The sequence below is a fragment of the Anolis sagrei genome, chromosome 6, assembly GCF_037176765.1.
Source record: "Anolis sagrei isolate rAnoSag1 chromosome 6, rAnoSag1.mat, whole genome shotgun sequence".
In the NCBI taxonomy this organism is placed as follows: domain Eukaryota; kingdom Metazoa; phylum Chordata; class Lepidosauria; order Squamata; family Dactyloidae; genus Anolis; species Anolis sagrei.
The window spans coordinates 108,517,608-108,537,084 of record NC_090026.1 but is presented as its reverse complement, the minus strand read 5'-3'; the positions used below and the strand labels follow the sequence as shown (position 1 = coordinate 108,537,084).

The window sequence follows — 19,477 nt, the reverse complement described above, 5'->3', positions numbered from 1 at the left end:
ATTGGGTTCCATGCAAACACAGTCTCTCCAAGATGCTATTTTAGGCAGCATAGAGCAGTGGTTCTCAGTCTGTGGGTCCCCAGGTGTTTTGGCCTTCAACTCCCAGAAATTCCAGCCAGTTTACCAGCTGTTAAGATTTCTGGGAGTTGAAGGCCAAAACATCTGGGGGCCCACAGGTTGAGAACCACTGGTGTAGAGAATACTCTTTCCTGTTGATATATATATATATATATATATATATATATATATATATATATATATACACACACACACACACACACACACATACATACATACATACAAACACATTTGAAAAAATGGCTTCAAATTAGAAGCAGAACTAGGGTCACTACTTTGATTTTAAAAAAGACTCTCTGAGACACAAAATGGTCTGTGGGTACTTAAACATGGTGAAAATACCTCCACACTCCCTATAGGTTATTGAAAACAATTCCCTTAAAGAAGCTGCAAAAGCTAATTCCTGCTTTTTCTGGAACTGTCCAAAGTGCTGACTTTATTCATAAAATAGTTCCAACACCCTGGATAATTCTTGCAAACATGAAGTCATCATCCCAAAGTAACTGAGCCACTGGCTCCAAAAGCTTATCTCCAAAAGCTACTTTTGACAATAGCTTTAAATCTGTTCTTCAGATATTAAAAAAATGGAGCATCCATTGAACACATGGAGGCTTCTTAGAGATACCTTTCAATAGTTATTTAGATGTCAGAGCCTGAGTTGTAAACATCAGACTCATAGTTTAAGAATGATTTTTTTTATGTCAGGAGCGACTTGAGAAACTGCAAGTCACTTCTGGTGTAAGAGAATTGGCCATCTGCAAGGACATTGCCCAGGGGACGCCTGGATGTTTTACCATCCTGTAGGAGGCTTCTCTCATATCCCCACATGAGGAGCTGGAACTGACAGACAGGAGCTCAAGCCGCTCCCTGGATTCGAACCACCGACCTTTTGGTCAACAGTCCTGCCAAAACAAGAGTTTAACCCATTGCACCACTGGGGACTCCAAGAATAGGGGTGAGACAACAGAAAGTAAGGGAAATCTACCCCTAGGAAGAAAAATTCACTCCTGGAAGAAGGGGTGTCATGGGGAAAGGGTGTCTCCACTGGACCTTTATCACCAATCCTTGTTTCCAAAACAAGTCATATTTTTCAAAATCCAATGTCTGAAGTTGCACGTAAATGTTTACCTGTTCCAACTTACATACAAATTCAACTTAAGAACAACCCTACAGAATCTATTTTGTTTGTAACTTGGGGACTGCCTGTATTACATTTTTAAAATGATACTGTAGAGGTGAGAATTGAACTCAGCCATTTTTATTCATTCCCCAGCCTGCATGCAATTAAGGATGAGATGTTCCTCAGGCAATCATTGCGTCAGGCAGCCAAATTTAGACGCACATCTTTTACTGAGAGGGTATGTACTGATAAATAGGCATTTGTTGGGTGCTTTAAGCAAGGACGCTGGAATGTTTTTAAATTTTAAGGGCTCTTGAGGTTTTTCTGAGAGCCAGAGAATTCTGCTCCCTAGCATCTGCAAAGCTTGGTGGCAACAGTCCAGGTGCAAAGCTTGGTGGCAATAGTAAGATTATAATAACTGTAATCCAAAAGCCCTGTGTTATTCAGACCCAGTCTAAGTGATCAGACCACGATTTTAGGCTCCTGATCATGAATCCAGTTGTTAGTCCCAATTAGACACGATAAATAAATAAGCAGGTACAATGAATAGATTGGAATGTGACAAGCCAGCACTTACATTCCATGGATTCAGTGGGTCTTTTGAGATTAGTAATTGGATTTAAATTCTGAGAATTTTTATTCTGGCTTTAATATTTTATTCCTGCTGCATAGACTTGAAACCTCTTTAATGTAGTGCAAACCCAACATTGTGGTTGCGATCCAAGATCAAATGTTTCCATTTTATCTTTCATGCCTTCTTTGCGTTATCCATATTGCATAGTTACATTAAAGTAATTGCAGACATAGAACTGAGGCTGTATCTACACTGCCATATAATCTCGTTTCTAAATCTAGATTATCTGCTTTGAACTGGATTATATGAGCCTACACTGACATACAATACAATTCAAAGCAGATAATCTGTATTCAGAAACTGGATTATATGGCAGTGTAGATGGGACCTGACTCTCTCTAAAGAGAGAGTCAATGCATGTGAATTCTAGTTTCTCCTTCCTTCTCCTGAATGAATTTCTCCTTTCCTTCTCTTGCTGTCATTTCCCACAACAGAATTAAGGTTTGGTTGTTTACGTGTTTTGGCTTTCAGCTTCAGTCAGACCCTCCAATATGGCCCATGTTAAGGGATTGGGAAAACTGTAGGCCAAAATATCTGGATGGACAAATCTGACCTATAATAATAGAAACAGTGCTATCTATAGAATCGTCAACATTTAAACTGAGTTTGAAAACATCCCAGTTTTTTCCCTCTAAGCTCTTCTTCTTCTCTTACTGCTCCTACTCTTTCTTGACCTGCATTGCAGTGCTAATTTCTTCTTTGCTCAGTGTCTTCCACCTTCCTTATCACACAGTAAAATTCTACTTCCATCATTCCTCATTTTTCCTCTGAAATGTTTTAAGTAACCTTGCAAATAAAACATTATTCAGAACTATCTAGTACCCTATGAAGAAATGAATTTTTGAGTCCCGTTTCCACTTTTGTATGTATATTTATAACAGTTTTAGTTTATGCTGATTGTATTTTATACTATGTTATTAAATTGTATCGGCATTGAATAGTGCCTGTTGGTAGCCGTCCTGAGTCCTTTTTCGGAGGTTAAGAAGGACGGGATAGAAATATTCCAAATAAATAAATAATAAATAAAATTTGTCTTTTCTGGTCAGGGAAGGTCTGGCACCTAGTGACTGAAGGTGGTGTTGCAGGCTAGAGAAATGTCTTAACTAAATTTAATTGAGCCATTTCATAAAAAACAAAATAACCCCAAAAGGGGCCTTATCAGTTTTCAGATGTCTGAGTATCACAGTCTTAGACTATTATTATTATTATTATTATTATTATTATTATTATTATTATTATTATTTCTTACTCCCTCCCCTCATGGCTCGAATATCATGCCAAAGGACAGGAAGAAAGAGAGATTTCTGTGCTTGCTGGGTCCTTAAAAGGAAAAATAACTAATATTCTTGTTCTTTCCAGACACCTTCTCCCATACATATTCAGACTTCTTCGATTAAAAAAAAGTCATTTTTATCTGGGTTGTACATGCAATATTCACCTCTGGTAAGTAGCTTAAAGTTTGAGTAATATGTATATGTTGCTTTGGCTGATATATATGCATTTTATGTCCTGTCTTCGTGCACCCTCAAGCATTCCAAAAAGGTGCCTTCTCCTCTCAAAGATAACAGTGTTTAGTATAGTTCTTGATCCCCAGAAGGACTGATGAAATACGACATATGTCTTTAAAATGTTTTTGGTTTAGTTTATTTTAAAACGAATAGGATTGGACATGAAAGATAATTATCATGTGATTATAACCACTGTTAGATATTAGTACTTGGCCACACATAATGGTTTGGGAATAGGAAACAGCAAATTGAATTCCAAATATTGAAAATAGATTAATATAAGTATAACTTTGGTCCTACCTAGGTCCTATCCATTATGGCTAAGCCAGAGTACTGATCCAACTACAGTAGAGTCTTGCTTATCTGACATAACCAGGCTAGCAGAACATCATTTAAATGAAAATGTCAGATAATACAGAGTCTCCTACTGTTACCCATCTGAAGCAGCGCTAGACACCTAGAATACTAACAACAGGGACACAAGGGTTAAGGCAAGGCAACATCTCTGGGCTAGAGAGACCCAGCAGGAAGTGCCCGGATGTGGAAGAGGAGTGCGAAAATCACAGAGGGAAAGAGGGAGGGCGCTTCCACTTCCGGTCCTGCTTCTTTCCCCCCTTTCCTCCCTCCTCTTCCTCCTTGCCTTGCCTTGACTTTTTCACTTATTGGGAATGAAGAGAGAGAGTTAGGGAGCACTCCTTTAATTGAAGAGGAAATGCCTGAGGAAAAGGGGGGTGTCAGATAAGAGGGTTGGATAAGACATAATGTCGGATAAGCGAAGATTGGATAAGTGAGACATTACTGTACTTAGCTGGATAATATGCCAGAGGTCTTTTCTAGCCGTGGTATCTAAATTTTGGTGATACAGTTAAAATGGAAGCACAGATGGTCCCTCTTCCCTTTACCTTTCATGTCAACTTTTAATCCAGTTTACCCTTAGATTTTTTTTTTTACTGGTGGAGGTGTATAATTGGGCATGAAGGTGACTTGTGGGTTTCATTGCGAGGCAACCTATTTTACCCTCTTCTGCCTGTATTCTACCATCGAGATATGAGCTAGATCATGCTATAGGAAATATTTGTGTGTGTGTGTGTGTCAGGAGCCACTTGAGAAACTGCAAGTCTCTTCTAAAGTGAGAGAATTGGCCGTCTGCTAGGACGTTGCCCAGAGGACACCCGGATGTTTTGGTGTTGTACCATCCTTGTGGGAGGCTTCTCTCATGTCCCCTCATGGGAGCTCATCTGTGCTCTCCCTGGATTTGAACCTATGTCCTGTCGGTCTTCAGTCCTGCCGGCACAAGGGTTTAACCCATTGCGTCACCAGGGGTGCCATAGGAAAGCTGTTCTGTACCAAGTCAGGCAGTTTGTCACATACTTAAGGGTACCCTCTTTTGATATATGGCCACTTGTCATTATAATCCTTATAGAAGCAACATCAAGGACATTCCATTGTAGTGTCTGAAAGGTCGTGGTAGCAGAAACCAGTTCCCGTGTCTATTTTATTTGCACAATGCTGGTTTTACTAGCAGGCAAGCAAGAATAAGCGGCTAAGAGGGGAAAGGAAGAGTCCTAAGGCAGTTAGGAATTGTGGAAATCCAAAACTCCTGGGGGGGGCAAAGTTTACACATGCCTGGAATAAGGTCTTTTCCTTTATCTGATATATGATTTCTGTTATCAGAGTCGATGGGGTTTGAACTTGGTAGCATGTTGGCAATGAATTAGGGTTGCGATAGGAATTCTAGTTAATAGTTGTAACTAAGAAGCTAAGATCATTAAGGATGGTGGTTCCAATGTTAATTGTATGGTAAATTTTCTATGGGTTTTAGTCTGAACTTGGTAAGAACTATCCTTATTGGAAATAGGATTAACCAGTCTGATAGGCCATTAAAAATTTGGATTAAAACCTAGAGTGGAATCATTGACGCAAAAACATTGCAGTTACCAGCATCTGCTAAGTTCAACACATCTGCAGAATACATGGTTGGGAAAGGCTACCCAACTCCAACTGTGTTTATAATACTTATCTATAAGTTATCAATTGCTTTTGGAAAGATTTCTTCCCTGTGACCTGCCTGAACTAGAAGTTATGGGACTAAAAAATTCCAAGGAAAGCTTTTGTGGGAAGGATGATACTACTCTTGTCATGTTTTATAGTTTGGAATTTTGTATTCTTACCATCTTGACCTTATAACAATAACTTTACATAGATGCAGTTTAGTAGATGTTTTCTGAAAGGTGCTTGTACAGCAGTTTTTGAGTGATGTTAATATTTGGTGTTCAGCCAGACATAGCACGTCAACCAGTTACAGAAACAATTGACGAAGAGAGCAATGATGTCAATAAAATTCCGGTTACCATTGAAATTCCTACTGCATTTGGAGGTAAACCCTTTAATTTTCTCTATCTTGCTTAGTAAAGGTGAAAGTTTTCCCTGACATTAAGTCTAGTCATGTACGACTTTGGGGGTGGTGCACATCTTCATTTCTAAGCCAAAGACCTGGCTTTGTCCACAGACACCTCCAAGGTCATGTGGCCAGCATGACTGCATGGAACACCGTTACCTTCCTGCCAGAGCTGTACCTATTGATCTCACATTTGCATGTTTTCGAACTGCTAGGTTGGCAGAATCTGGGGCTCACAGCAGGAGCTCCCCCTGCTCCCGTAATTTGAACTGCCAACCTTTCGGTCAGTAAGTCTAGCATCTCAGCGGTTTAACCTGTTGCACCACTGGGGGCTCCCTATCTTGCTTATTCTTCCTAAATATTGCAGCTTTCTCTCTTCTCTCAAATGGTAACAAAACGTCTATAGATATTTCTACTGCGAAGAATATATAAAAATTATGTTGCTTATTTCCAACAAATATAGAAGCAGGAATTAAAGGAATATACACATCTTTCTGTTTCGGAAATAGGACACATGTCTGTAGATAAAAAGCTGATATTATAAGTATTCCAGAATGCATAAAATAATTAAAACACATCTGAAATCCTATCTACAATTAAGTTGGTATGTATGCTCCATTAGAGGCAGTAGTTCTGTGCTGAATCTGTTGGATGTGCTTCTGAATAGACTGGGCTGTAAAAGAGTATAAGAATTGATTGAGATATTAGTTTAAAAGAATGAGAAGGCATAGTGTCAGATTAGTCATAGGATCATAGGATCATAGAGTTGGAAGAGACCTCATAGGCCATCCAGTCCAACCCCATGCCAAGAAGCAGGAAAATTGCATTCAAAGCATCCCGACAGATGGCCATCCAGCCTCTGTTTAAAAGTATCCAAAGAAGGAGCCTCAACCACACTCTGGGGCAGAAGGTTCCACTGCTGAACAGCTCTCACAGTCAGGAAGTTCTTCCTAATGTTCAGATGGAATCCTCTTTCTTGTAGTTTGAAGCCATTGCTCTGCGTCCTAGTCTCCAGGGCAGCAGAAAACAAGCTTGCTCCCTCCTCCCCATGACTTCCTCTCACATATTTATACATGGCTATCATGTCTCCTCTCAGCCTTCTCTTCTTCAGGCTAAACATGCCCAGCTCTTTAAGCCACTTCTCACAGGGCTTGTTCTCCAGAATCTTGATCATTTTAGTCACCCTCCTCTGGACACATTCCAGCTTGTCAATATCTCTCTTCAGTTGTGATGCCCAGAATTGGACGCAATATTCAATGAGATGAATCTATATCAGTAGTTCCCAACCTGTGGTCCATGGACCATTAGTGGTCTGCAAGAACTAAAATATGGTCCATGGCCTTACTGTTACTACACCATTGCAACAAGAGTGACTGGTCTCGCGAAACCCTCTTATAGAGCCAAGCATTAACAAAATCCATAGATAATAATACAGCCCAACCAAAGAATCATTTTTTTTCTTGGAGTCTTTGTTTTTAGGCCTGTTCGTGGAGTTATTTGGGGTGCTGATTCAGAAAATTGCATTACATGGACCATATCAGCTCTAGATTATTAAATATGGTTTTCTGTGGGTGAGAAAATGATGACTACTGGATGCTATATGTTCTGGGAATGAGAGCTGACGTGGTTTATCCAATGCCATTCTCTGAATACGCACCCCAAATAACCAAACTGAATCTAAGTTGACCAAAAACTGAATTGTAACCCTTTTGGTATTAATGTTGGAGAGTGGTCCTTGGTCAAAATGGTCACTGGTCAAAGTGGTTCCTAGTCAAATGGTCCCTGGTCAAAAAAAAGGTTGGGAACCACTGATCTATACTATAGAATTAATGCAGTTTGACTGTTTATGCAGTTGAATTTTGATGGCTCAATGGTATATGGTCCTGGGAGCTATAGTTTGGTGAGGCACCAGCATGCCACACACCTATGACCCTTTTCCTGTAGTAGTAGTAGTAGCAAACCATTGTGTTCAGTGCACTTGTTCAGTTCTGTTCATTGGTTTGTTTTTTCTGCCTCTTCCTTCTTTGGACCTTCATTATCTATTGTGCAGCAGAGATAAACAGGATAGTAGAGATATCCAAGCCTCTTGGTGTGTGATATATAAACCTTGGGTTTATTTTTATGTACTCAAGAAGATTTTTCTCACAGTCTGGTAGCAAAGCACTATTTACTCTGTAATCTCAAGGGACAGTCTTAATGAGCAAGAAAAGCATGAATCCCTAAGATAAAACTCTGGAGGAACAGAGGCTCTTTGGCCCATTTGTTGAGAAGAGAAAGGTCAAACAGAAATATCTGGTGCACAGAAGCCACTCTGGTTGTTCGGGCAGATTACACTGTTTATTTCAGTTTCAAATCCATTTGTCAACCAAGAGGAAGAGTTAAGAGGAAGGTCACATCGGACAGGTCATTCCAGTAAAGGGCATGACAAAGGATTCATAATAAATGTAAAATCCATCTCTCATTATTGTAACCTTTTGAAGTATCATACCCTAAAGCAGCATCCTCAAACTGTGGCCCTCCAGCTGTTTGGGCCTCTAACTCCCAGAATTCCCATTGAACAAACCAGCAAGGGCTTCTGAGAGTTGGAGGCCCAAACAGCTGGAGGGTCGCAGTTTGAGGATGTCTGCCCTAAAGTATCATCATATGATTTACCAATTGATGTTCTGTTATCAGCACAATATTTTTAGTTGGTTTCTGCAGAACTGAAATTCAACGTTGTATATTAGGTATCTGCATTAGAACACTCTTGTGAATTATTCTATACAGTGTTCCCTCACTACTTTGCAGTTCACTTTTGGCGGACTTGCTGTTTCGCGGGTTTTTGAAAATATTAATAAAAATATTAAATATTAAATATTTACATCCAGTGGAGGCCAGGGATTGTTGAAGAGCAATGATTGCATAGACTGGATATGCCCTATGTTCAACATCTTCTGTAAAAAAATAATAGCCAGTATTCTGTGTCAGCTATTTAGTTATACTGAGGTGAGTAACTTCTCCTTGCCTGATCCCACCAAACCTGATGGAAGAATATTTCACCTGCATAATAAACCCCATTCTCTGCATGCAACTGATGCACACAACTGTTACTCCTGCCATTATTGTCATCCACCTTCCTGCCTACTTTTATGGACATCAGCTACATGAAAAGGAGGAGCAATTGAAACACTGGCAAATGGCATTTTTGGCAGGTTTGGTGAGTCAGGCCAGGACAATTTACTTTGCATTGCTGTTATTGTATGCCTTCAAGCCATTTTGGACATACTGTGTCCCTAAAGCAAACTATCATAGGCTTTTCGTTGTAGAACTTATAGAATCATAGAATCGTTGAGTTGGAAGAGACCTTGTGAGCCATCCAGTCCAACCCCCTGCAAAGAAGAAGGAAATTTGCATTCAAAGTACCCTCGACAGATGGCCCTCCAGCCTCTGTTTAAAAGCCTACAAAGAAGGAGTGTCCACCACACTAGGGGGTGGATAGTTCCACTGTTGAACAGCTCTCACAGTTAGGAAGTTCTTCCTAATGTTCAGGTGGAATCTCCTTTCCTGTAGTTTGAAGCCACTGGTCTGCAGCCTCCTCTCCAGGGCAGCAGAAAACAAGCTTGCTCCCTTTTCCCTATGACTTCCCCTCATATATTTACACATAGCCATCATGTCTCCTCTCAGCCTTCTCTTCTGCAGGCTAAACATGCCCAGCTCCTCATAGGGCTTGTTCTCCAGACCCTTGATTGTTTTAGTTGCCCTCCTCTGGACACATTCCAGCTTGTCAACATCTCCCTTCAATTGTGATGCCTAGAATTGGACACAATGTGATTCCAGGTGTGGTCTGACCAAGGCAGAATAGAGGGATAGCATGACTTCCCTGGCTCTAGATACTAGACTTTTATTGATGCAGGCCAAAATCCCATTGTTTCTTCTTTTCTTTTTTTGCCACCACCACATAACATTGTTGGCTCATGTTTAATTTGTTGTCCAAGGGGACTCCAAGATCTTTTTCACATGTACTGCTGTCGAGCTGGGTGTCCCCCATTCTGTATCTTTACATTTCATGTTTTTCTGCCCAAGTGGAGTATCTTGCATTTGTCCCTGTTGAACTTCATTTTGTTAGTTTTGACCCATCTCTCTAATCTGTTCAGAACGTTTTGAATTCTGCTCCTGTCTTCCGGGATATTTGCTTTCCCTCCCAGTTTAGTGTTATCTGCAAACTTGATGATCATGCCTTCTAACCCTTCATCTAAGTCATTAATAAAGATGTTGAACAGGACCGGACCCAGGATGGAACCCTTTGGCACTCCACTCGTCACTTCTTTAGAATGAGCTTGATCTTGCCTTCCTCTGAATCTGACTTGCTCAAGGTCACCCAGTGAGTTTCCAAAGCCTGAGTAGGGATTTGAACCCTGGTTTGCCAGTTTTCTAGTCCGACATTCAAACTATCACACAATACTGGCTTGGTTGCTTAATTAAATATATTTAAATAAGTAGTTACTATTGCTGTTGTAGTTATGAATTGGAGCCCTTGGTGGCACAGTGGGTTAAAGCACTGAGCTGCTGAACTTGCAGACCAAAAAGTCACAGGTTCGCATCCAGGGAGCTGCATGAGCTCCTGCTGTTAGACCCTGCTTCTGCGAACCTAGCAGTTCGCAAACATGCAAATGTGAGTAAATCAATAGGTACCACTTTGGTGAGAAGATAATGGCACTCCATGCAGTCACACCGGCTGCATGACCTTGGAGGTGTCTACGGACAATGCTGGCTCTTCGACTTAGAAATGAAGATGAGCACCAACCCTCAGATTCAGACACGACTGGATTTAATGTCAGGGGAAAACCTTTACCTATCTAGTTATGAATTCAGCTACAAATGAGAAGACAACCATTTTTTGGCATGTCACGTATGTATGCATTTTTTTAATGTATAAGATAAGCAATTACAAATAGATATGGTTTCCTTTTCTGTATTTCATTGAAATGTGTATTTGCTGGTTTGTTTGGGGAGGTAGCTTTCAAATCAAACATAATTTAATGGTAAAAACTTGGTGAAACTTCAAAGGGGCATGTCACATCAGACCTGAAGGATTTATAAGCCTTGGGCTTCAGATTTTTCTTCTTAACTGAGCAAATTTATTATTTTGTATCTGTCTTCCGGCACAAGGCACAGGAATGTCTGCTTCCAGAGCCGCAGTGACAGTATCTTATTGAAACATTATAGTGATAACTTTATCAGCAGCGTGTGACAAGAGGTGACACCAGGACACAACATGTGCCTTTGTCACAGACATCTACAAACATCATAGATAAATTGTTTGCTTGTTCTAATACCAAAGCCTACATTTCCTCGCCATCTCTTGCCTGCTTCTTTCTTGGAATTTAACTTTTAAAGTGTCTGTTTCTCCAGTAGTTTAAATATGCTTTGAGGAACTTAAAAATCCAGCCGAACGACAAAACTCACACGTAACATTACTAGTGACACTTTAAATGGAATTTTTCATTCAGACATTGACATTAAACTAGAAAGGCCTTTTGGCTGTGACCATACAAGCATAATAAATTGTGTATGTTTGCGATGCTGACTGAATTCTGCCCATATGCTGCGCTGCAAGGCGACATGAATGAAGCATTTACCAAATCAGGCCCACCACATTAAACAGAAAAACAATCTTTATTCATGGTAACTTATCAGTTTCAATTAATCAACCTTAACAATGGAAATTCTGATGTGTTCAAGCAACTTGAAAGCAATAGGTCATCTCCAGGGCAGCCATGTTGTGTCTTTGTGCCTATGGCTTCAAACAAAGCGACATCTCACATAAATGTCCATACACAATTCCATATTGCCAGAAGAGCAAGTTTAAAACCTCTAAGCTCACCTTAGTCTCTAATGCACCCATGCTGCAGGTGATATGTATACATTTTTCTTGGAGTTTTGCTGTTACAGATGCAATTGTTTTCCAGTATTTTGTCTTTTGGGGGTGTCTTTTTGGAACACTGCTAAGTTCAAACAAAGGAAAAGACATTTCCATTGGATGACCATCCTTTCAGTTCCTCTGCTGCTATGTGAATAAGCATTGTGCAGGCCGTTCCAATGGTATTGAAAGGGGGTAACCATTGGTTTGATTTGGTTACACGGTTTCGTAAAGCGCTCCCTCCCACTGCCTTAGGGTCTGTGAAAGGTCCGTGACCTGTTTAGAACTGCCAAGTGAAATGTCATGTCGCCCCTCCCAAAGGGGAGTATCTGCATTCATTTGATCCGTATAAAAAATGATTGGGGATGGTGAGATCAGTGCTTTTGAATTGCAATTTATAGCAGTTTACAAAAATGCACATTGTTGGAAAAGAAAACGTGGAAGTGTTTCTTTCTAAATTGCATTACCTGTGAAATGTCATTAGTCTTTTTAAGATAGTTTCGTCCAGTTTTTACTATGGAGAGCAATAGAAGCTTGCAGCGAAGAAACCGACTTTGTTCTCTGGGTTATCGTTCATAGTCCTTCGTATTGTTTCTCTGTTTAATTTCAGACTCCAAACCTCTTGGGAGACCAAAGTTTCATGCTTATTTTGCAAAATTCCTGTTTTATAGCTGCTTTATTTATGATAATGGCATGCCATTGCATTTTCTCCAGAACTGCATGATAATCACATTCTCCTGTTCATAGTTTAGGGGGAAAAACAATCTTTAAACGCTTTCCCTTTGAGTTCACATACATTTCTGAAAACTTCTAATTTCTTAAAAATGAACTAGGTTGATAATTTTTTCAGTTCCTATATTTCCCATTTTGTCACAGATATATTTCCAAAAGATGCAGGCAGTGGATAAATACAATTAGTTGCCATTGGGAGCTTCTATATCAGTGGTTCACAACCTTCCTAATGCTGCAATCCCTTAATACAGTTCCTCATGTTGTGGTAACCCCAACCATAAAATTATTTTTGTTGCTACTTCATAACTGTAATTTTGCTACTGTTATAAATCGTAATGTAAATATCCAGTAGGCAGGATGTATTTTCATTCACTGGACCAAATTTGGTACCAATACCCAAGATGCCTAAATTTGGATACTGGTAGGGTTGGAAGGGGATTGATTTTGTCCTTTGGGAGTTGTGGTTGCTAGGATTTATAGTTCACCTACAATCAAAGAGCATTCTGAACTCAACCAATGATGGAATTGAACCAAACTTGGCATACAGAACTCACATGACCAACAGAAAATACTGGAAGGGTCTGGTGGGCTTTGGAGTTGTAGTTTACCTACATCCAGAAAGCACTATGGACTCAAACAATGATGAATCTGGACCAAACTGGGGATTTCAACCTTGTTCTCCAGACCTGTAGTCTAACACTCAAACCACGCTGGCTCTCAAGAGCATAACTTAGTTCTCCACTTTGTTTCTCACTTATAAACTACATAGACATGCACAGACACATATATATGGTTCGGTATTTATGAAAATTTCACATAATATCAATATATTGATATATAATAACATTATCAGTATTGTTTTGCTGAACTAGGATGGATGGCTAGCATTACAGATACACAGGAGACAGCGCACTCCAGATGGGTTAGCATGGGACTTTCAATAGCAGGTGATAGCCAGCTTCTAAAGAATAAGCAGACCTTGCCTGTTCCACCTCCAATGGAGACTGAAGCGGATTGCTTATTGGAGATACCCTAGGAGATATAGCGGACACCTGCTTCTCAACCTACAGAAGATTCAAAGCAGAAGAACCATATTTCGCTAATCGTTATGTCTGTGACATCATCTAATTAACTACTTAGCCTCATGACACCATCTTGCACACCAATAGCAACATCACATGCATAAACAATAAAGAAGTTGGGTGTCAGAGCTCTTCCAGCAGGTCATTCCACAGCCTTGGGGTGGCCGATGAAAAGGTCCTCTGAGTGATGGTCACCAGTCGGGTTCTAGCTGGTTTGAGATACCACCCCGCAGAGGACCTATGTGTTCTATGCAGATTATATGGAAGAAGGCAATATTTTAGGTAACCCAAACCATATAGGACATTCAAGGTCAAAACTAACATCTTGTATTTTGCCCGGGAACTAATTGGCAGCCTGTGGAATGATTTAGGATAGGTGTAATATCCTCACTCTTAGATGTTCCTGTAACCAGTCTGGCTGCCATAATTTGAACCAATTGGAGTTTCCAAACTTGGTACAAATGTAGCCCAATCTAAAGTGCACTGCAGAAGTCCAACCTTGAGGTTAGCAATGCATGTGCTACTATCAGTAAGGTCCTCCAAATCTAGGAAGGGGTGCAGCTGGTGTATCAGCTGAAGCACTCCTGATTGTCGCGTCTACCTGGGCTGACATTTGGAGAAACAGATCTAGGAGCACTCCCAAGCTGCAAACACAGTCTTTAAGGGGGAGTGTGACCCCATTCAGAACTGAAGGTTGACACACCTTCAACAAGTGTAACACAATGTGAAGGTGCATTGACAGGAAAAGGCAGCACATATAGCACTTCTGCCTTTCATGCTGTGTAATCCTATAAAATAAGTTTGATGAGTTCAGTGAATCTTCTTCCCAAGTATATATAGGATTGGAATCCCTACTGAGAGCCCCTACTTGGTTGCCCCATATCCCAGCAAGAAGGTCTGGTCTGTCTACAGCTTTTCTTTTCCTTTTCTCTGCAGATGAGGAGGAAGTTGAGGCATCAGCACCAGCACCATCTCCCCTTTCCTCTGCACGTTGATAGTGTTGCTGGAGCAACTTGCTGGAAGAAAAAAAAAAGTAAGATGAAATCCATTGCAACATTACTTAGGCAGCTCTCCTACCTGGAAGGGGTGCATGCTTTCACCGAGGATGCCCTGGAAGCCATCCCTCTTGTTCCTTGCACTTTCCTGGTCATGCTTCTCAGTTATGGACCCTGGGAGATCAGCATTTTCTACGCTACACACTCTCTTGTCCATCCACACTGGAAAACTGGGTGTTATTATCAAGTCATGAATGACTTTCAGTAAAGTGGTTACTCCAGCCACGTCTCTTTGAGTTACTACACTACAATTGTCTGTGGTTACAATGTACAATTAAATATAATGCAATATAAAATTGAGCAAAATTGAGCAGCACCTTAGCCATTATCTAATTTTTCTTTTGGCCTGAGCTTTTGTGGATATCAGTCCATTTCTTCTGATTCACAGCTGTCTTCTTCAAAGTTGGGTCACTTATCTATTCAGGGATAAGAAACATATAGTACATTGCTCACTGTAAAGTACTAGACTCCACTTCCCATCAGCTTCATCTGCATGGCCTGTAGCCATGGATGGATGATGGCAGCTGGAGTCCTTCATCACCTAGGTCACAGTTTCCTCTCCCTTTGTCTCTGTAGTTCAGTACTGTCCACCCAGTTTTCTCCTGGAATGTAAGACATGTGTCAAACTATGACTCCTTTTAAATTTGATGAGTAATGACTATGTTCACATGGTGAAATATATAATAAATCACCATCTGGGAGCAACAGATTAGAGAAGGGTGACCTACACTAACAGACAGTTTCCACAGACTTCAACAAAGGTCTTCTCCAACACTTCCTCAAGACCCCTTATCTGGAGCTGAATCCAAGACTTTACAAATATAAAACATTAATTCTGCCCATGAATTGCCATCCTCTTCTTTTATATGGAGACATAAAATGGTGGGCTTCCATATGGTGCTTGACACAAGCTTCTGCCATCCCTGAGCATTAACCATGTTGCCTAGGCCTGATCAGAGTTGGACCACGGGTTCTCTACCCTCGCTATAGCAAAGAATGACAAGGTGGTTGGTAGAAAGATCTTGATTTATTGTTTAAATAATAGGCAACTTTTTATCCTCATCCAAGGCTTTGTTTGCACCAGGACATCATATGAAAGCTTCCTTCCAAGGTGAAAAGTTACCACAGCCCATCCTTCATCTTGTGAGATAGTGATGATAACAAGATTGCCCCTGAACCTTCACTTTTATTCAGAAGCAATTATCCCTCCTTCCAACCTAAATCAGAATAGAGCTATCAGCTGCCATATGAAACTGGGACCAGACCATTCATCCCTTGTATGCTGTTCTTCTAACAGTCCAGTTGCACCTTTTAAAAACTATTCACCTTGTAAAACTGTTGGTTTTTTCGTGATTTCCCTGTGATTTTTAAAAAACAGCTAGTTCATGAAAAAACAGCAGTAGCAAAATATGCAGTTGAAGCCTACATTTATTATGGGCACCTTGAAGTTGCTTTTTGGCTTATGGTGACCCCGTTTATTTTCGTAGCATTTTTGAAGGGAAGTCCCACTCAGTGGTGGTTTTGCCAGTTTCTTCCTCTGAAATATAGCCCACAGAACTGGCATTTGTTGGCAATCTCCCATCCAGCTATTAACCAGGGCTCACCTTACTTCACTTCCAAGATCAGACAGGATCTGGTGCCTTGGAAATATTTAGTTCTTTATTAGGACCAACCAAGTCACAGAAGCATGCAAACTTACCTTCTTTTCTTTTCTTAATTGCTTACCCTAATAAGTTCTGGAGACATCCCAAGTTTGTACATTTTTGTAACACTTTGGTTGGTCCAAATAAACATGTCCCTCAACTGTACATTTGCTGTTCCTTCCACCCCAACCTTGCTTCCCAGCCTGGAATCAGTGGAGGAATGATCTGAAGCTGCGCTCTTGTGGGTGGGGTGGGAGAGATGCTTTCCTTAGACCCATTCACACAATGGCCCACCACAACCCTGACATTCAGGCTTCCGCTGTTCCTTCTGTTCTGTGTGCCACAGGCGCGTCCAAAGGACTGTTGCCCTAGAAACTTGGTTGCAGTCTCCTGCTATATATCAACAAGCTTGTTTTAGCAGTCCCCTGGCTGAATTACAGTTACACAGTTTGGCGCTTCTTTCAAATTTCCTCCCATCACTTGGGCCAAAGAAAGGATCTTTCCCCCCTTTAGAAATGAATTGGGTTAATTAGTAAGTAGATTAATGGCAATGGCTGGTGAGTTGGTTTCCAGCAGAGTTTCACCAGAGAGGGTTAATCGGAGTCAGGGCTGGAGTCTTTCCCAGAACTGGCTGCTAGCCATTTTTTCCCACCAACCAATCAACCCCAGAAACAAACATGTCCTCACTCGCAACACCCACCAGAGAAATAGAGCTGATGGGTTTTCTTTGAGAGACACCAGCAGCAGAGCTGTGCGCACAGAGCCATTCAAGACTGGGACTGTGCCTTCACCCAAGGAGCTGCTAGGGGGAGAGGCAGCCCCACACCAAGGGCCATATTAGGATAAGACCTTTTTGAAGCCAGCCAAAACAATGCAAGAATGTATGCAATCTTTGGAGGTCTCCAGAATCCTTCATCAGGCAAAATGTTCCAACTTTGTAACAATACACCAGATTAAGAGATCTTAAGAGAACAGTTAGTAGTTTCCATCCCAGTGAGTTAATGAATATGTTCCATATTTTAGTCCAGATTTTATAAGGAGCTATCCAAAGTAATGAACATTGGATAAAGGTAAAGGTAAGGGTTTCCCCTGACATTAAGTCGTGTCCGACTCTGGGGGGTGGTGCTCATCTCCATTTCTAAGCCGAAGAGCCGTCATTGTTGGAAGACACCTCCAAGGTCATGTGGCAAGCATGACTGTATGGAGCACCATTACCTTCCCACTGGAGTGGTACCTATTGATCTACTCACATTTGCATGTTTTCAAAGTGCTAGGTTGGCAGAGTTTGGGACTAACAACGGGAGCTCACCCTGCTCCCCAGATTCGAACTGCCAACCTTTCAATCAGCACATTCAGCAGCTCAGCAGTATAACTCACTGCACCACCAGGGGGTCCCAGCCTAGTGAGTTAATCCCATTCCAGTGGTTTCCATCCCAGTGAGTTAATGAATCAGTTCCATATTTTAGTGCAGATTTTATAAGTCGCTATTCAAGCTAATGAACCTTGGATAGCTCCTATGAAATAGGAACTCAAAATATTGACCTCGGATGAGTTGATCTCCTTGCATAGCTCCTCTAAAGTTGAGGCTAGGCTCTAGAGTGGACTCACTGCCCCAGTATCTCACCAGTCACCAATGGATCTCCAGACCCTCCTGAACACACAAATGAGTGTGCCATTCTGGTTAGCAAGACAAAGATAATATTCAGATATGGAATTTTTAGAGGGGATTATTATGATCTGCACTATTTCCTCTGTTTTTCTTCCAGGTCAAATGGGTTGCACTCTGAGAAATGGCTAAAAATGGGTTGCAGACTGAGAAATGGCTGTGTAAATGTCAAACTTTAGTTTATCTGGGCACAAGATACCTTTTCTCCAGTATAGATGTTTGAGTGAACAACTTTACATCTGAAGTCACACTTAAGAGTGATGCTAGCTCTGCAGTGTTTTGGCAGATGCTTCCCACATAGAAGTCATTGCATACTGTAGCTCAGGCATGGTCAAATTTGGGCCCTCCATGTGTTTTGGACTTCAACTTCCACCATTCCTAATAGTTGCAGGCCCCTTCCTCCCCCCCCCCCCCTCCCCAGCTGCTTAAGCTTAGGGGTGAGGCTGAGGGAGAATAGGAAAGGGCCTGAGGCTTTTTGAAATGGTGGGAGTTGAAGTCCAAAACCCCTAAAGGGCCGAAGTTTGCCCATGACTGCTGTAGCTCTATGAAGTGAGGAATTAACATGTGCAATTCCAGTGAAGTTCCGGGCACTTCATTCATTTTCCACTGGAAAGCTAAAAACTGAGGCCAAAAAAGGGGGATTCTAGATACAGGTGGAGAGAGGGGCTTTGCTGTTACTCTTAGGAAAGATAATGTTGGGTCTCACCAGCAACAGAAGAAATAAAAATAAAAATATTGAGGGAACCACTGACCGCAGAGGAAAGCTGATTAAGAAACACAACCTGAAAACTATTCCAACAAATGCTCCCTTCAGCAAAGGACAAGAGAGACACTCTCACCTCTGCAGGAATCTACCGTATACCATGCAGCTGTGAACAAATCTACATAGGGACCTCCAAACGCAGCATTGCCCAAATACGAATCAAGGAACATGAAAGGCACTGCAGATGAATTCAACCTGTGAAGTCAGTTTTAGCAGAGCACTTGATGAAATATCTGGTTTTATCCCTGGACTGGAAAAGTCTCCAGTCCTCAGTGAGTAACTAGACTCAGCTATAGGATTAGAATGAGGGATTCCTTCCCCACATGTGCATGCTTTTCCCAGAAGGGGCTTTGTCTTACTCTTTTTGCTTGCCACTATCTCCCCTCTCTTTGAAGATGTAGCAATGGAATCTCTGAGAGGGATGAGGTAACTTCCTCTTGAAATGTATTTTTATTGCCCTGGGTTTTGGCCATGTGGTCATTCTCCATTGCTCTCTCTCTCTCTGCCTTTGTCTCCCTTCCAGTGAGGATGCATTTTGCCTTTCTCCAGGCAAAATGTAGCTGCATGAATACTTTTGATATTTTACCTTTTTACCTTCCTTAGAAGATGAACTTAGTAAGCTAGTTAGTGCCAAGTCCCTTTTCTATCTAGAATGGATTTCTTTTTTACTTCAATAAATGTTTTGAACTTAAAGTTATGACTCTGCAATTCTGTGCCATCCTGTTGAATGGAAGCTAATCCTGACTCACCACACATAAGTTTCAGCTAGTTATGGAATTTGCTTCTAGCACTCTGCTATATTTATGGTAGAATCACCCCAAGTGAGGGTTATTTTTTGAGCCTAACAGCTCTGATTCCCAACAAGCCTACATAGGGACCACCAAATGCAGAATTGCCCA

At 41.1% G+C, this 19,477-nt stretch overlaps 1 protein-coding gene across 1 annotated transcript in view; it reads left to right on the top strand.

Annotated features, from left to right (window-relative positions):
* C6H10orf67 (chromosome 6 C10orf67 homolog) overlaps positions 1-14,744 on the top strand; it is a 52,046-nt gene extending 37,302 nt beyond the window's left edge. The window contains exons 14-17 of the mRNA XM_067469515.1: positions 1,352-1,436; positions 3,192-3,275; positions 5,618-5,722; positions 14,381-14,744. Coding sequence (XP_067325616.1) covers positions 1,352-1,436; positions 3,192-3,275; positions 5,618-5,722; positions 14,381-14,446 — 340 coding nt within the window. The 3' untranslated portion in view covers positions 14,447-14,744. The remainder of the gene's footprint in view (positions 1-1,351; positions 1,437-3,191; positions 3,276-5,617; positions 5,723-14,380) is intronic.
* The last annotated feature ends 4,733 nt before the right edge of the window (positions 14,745-19,477 follow it).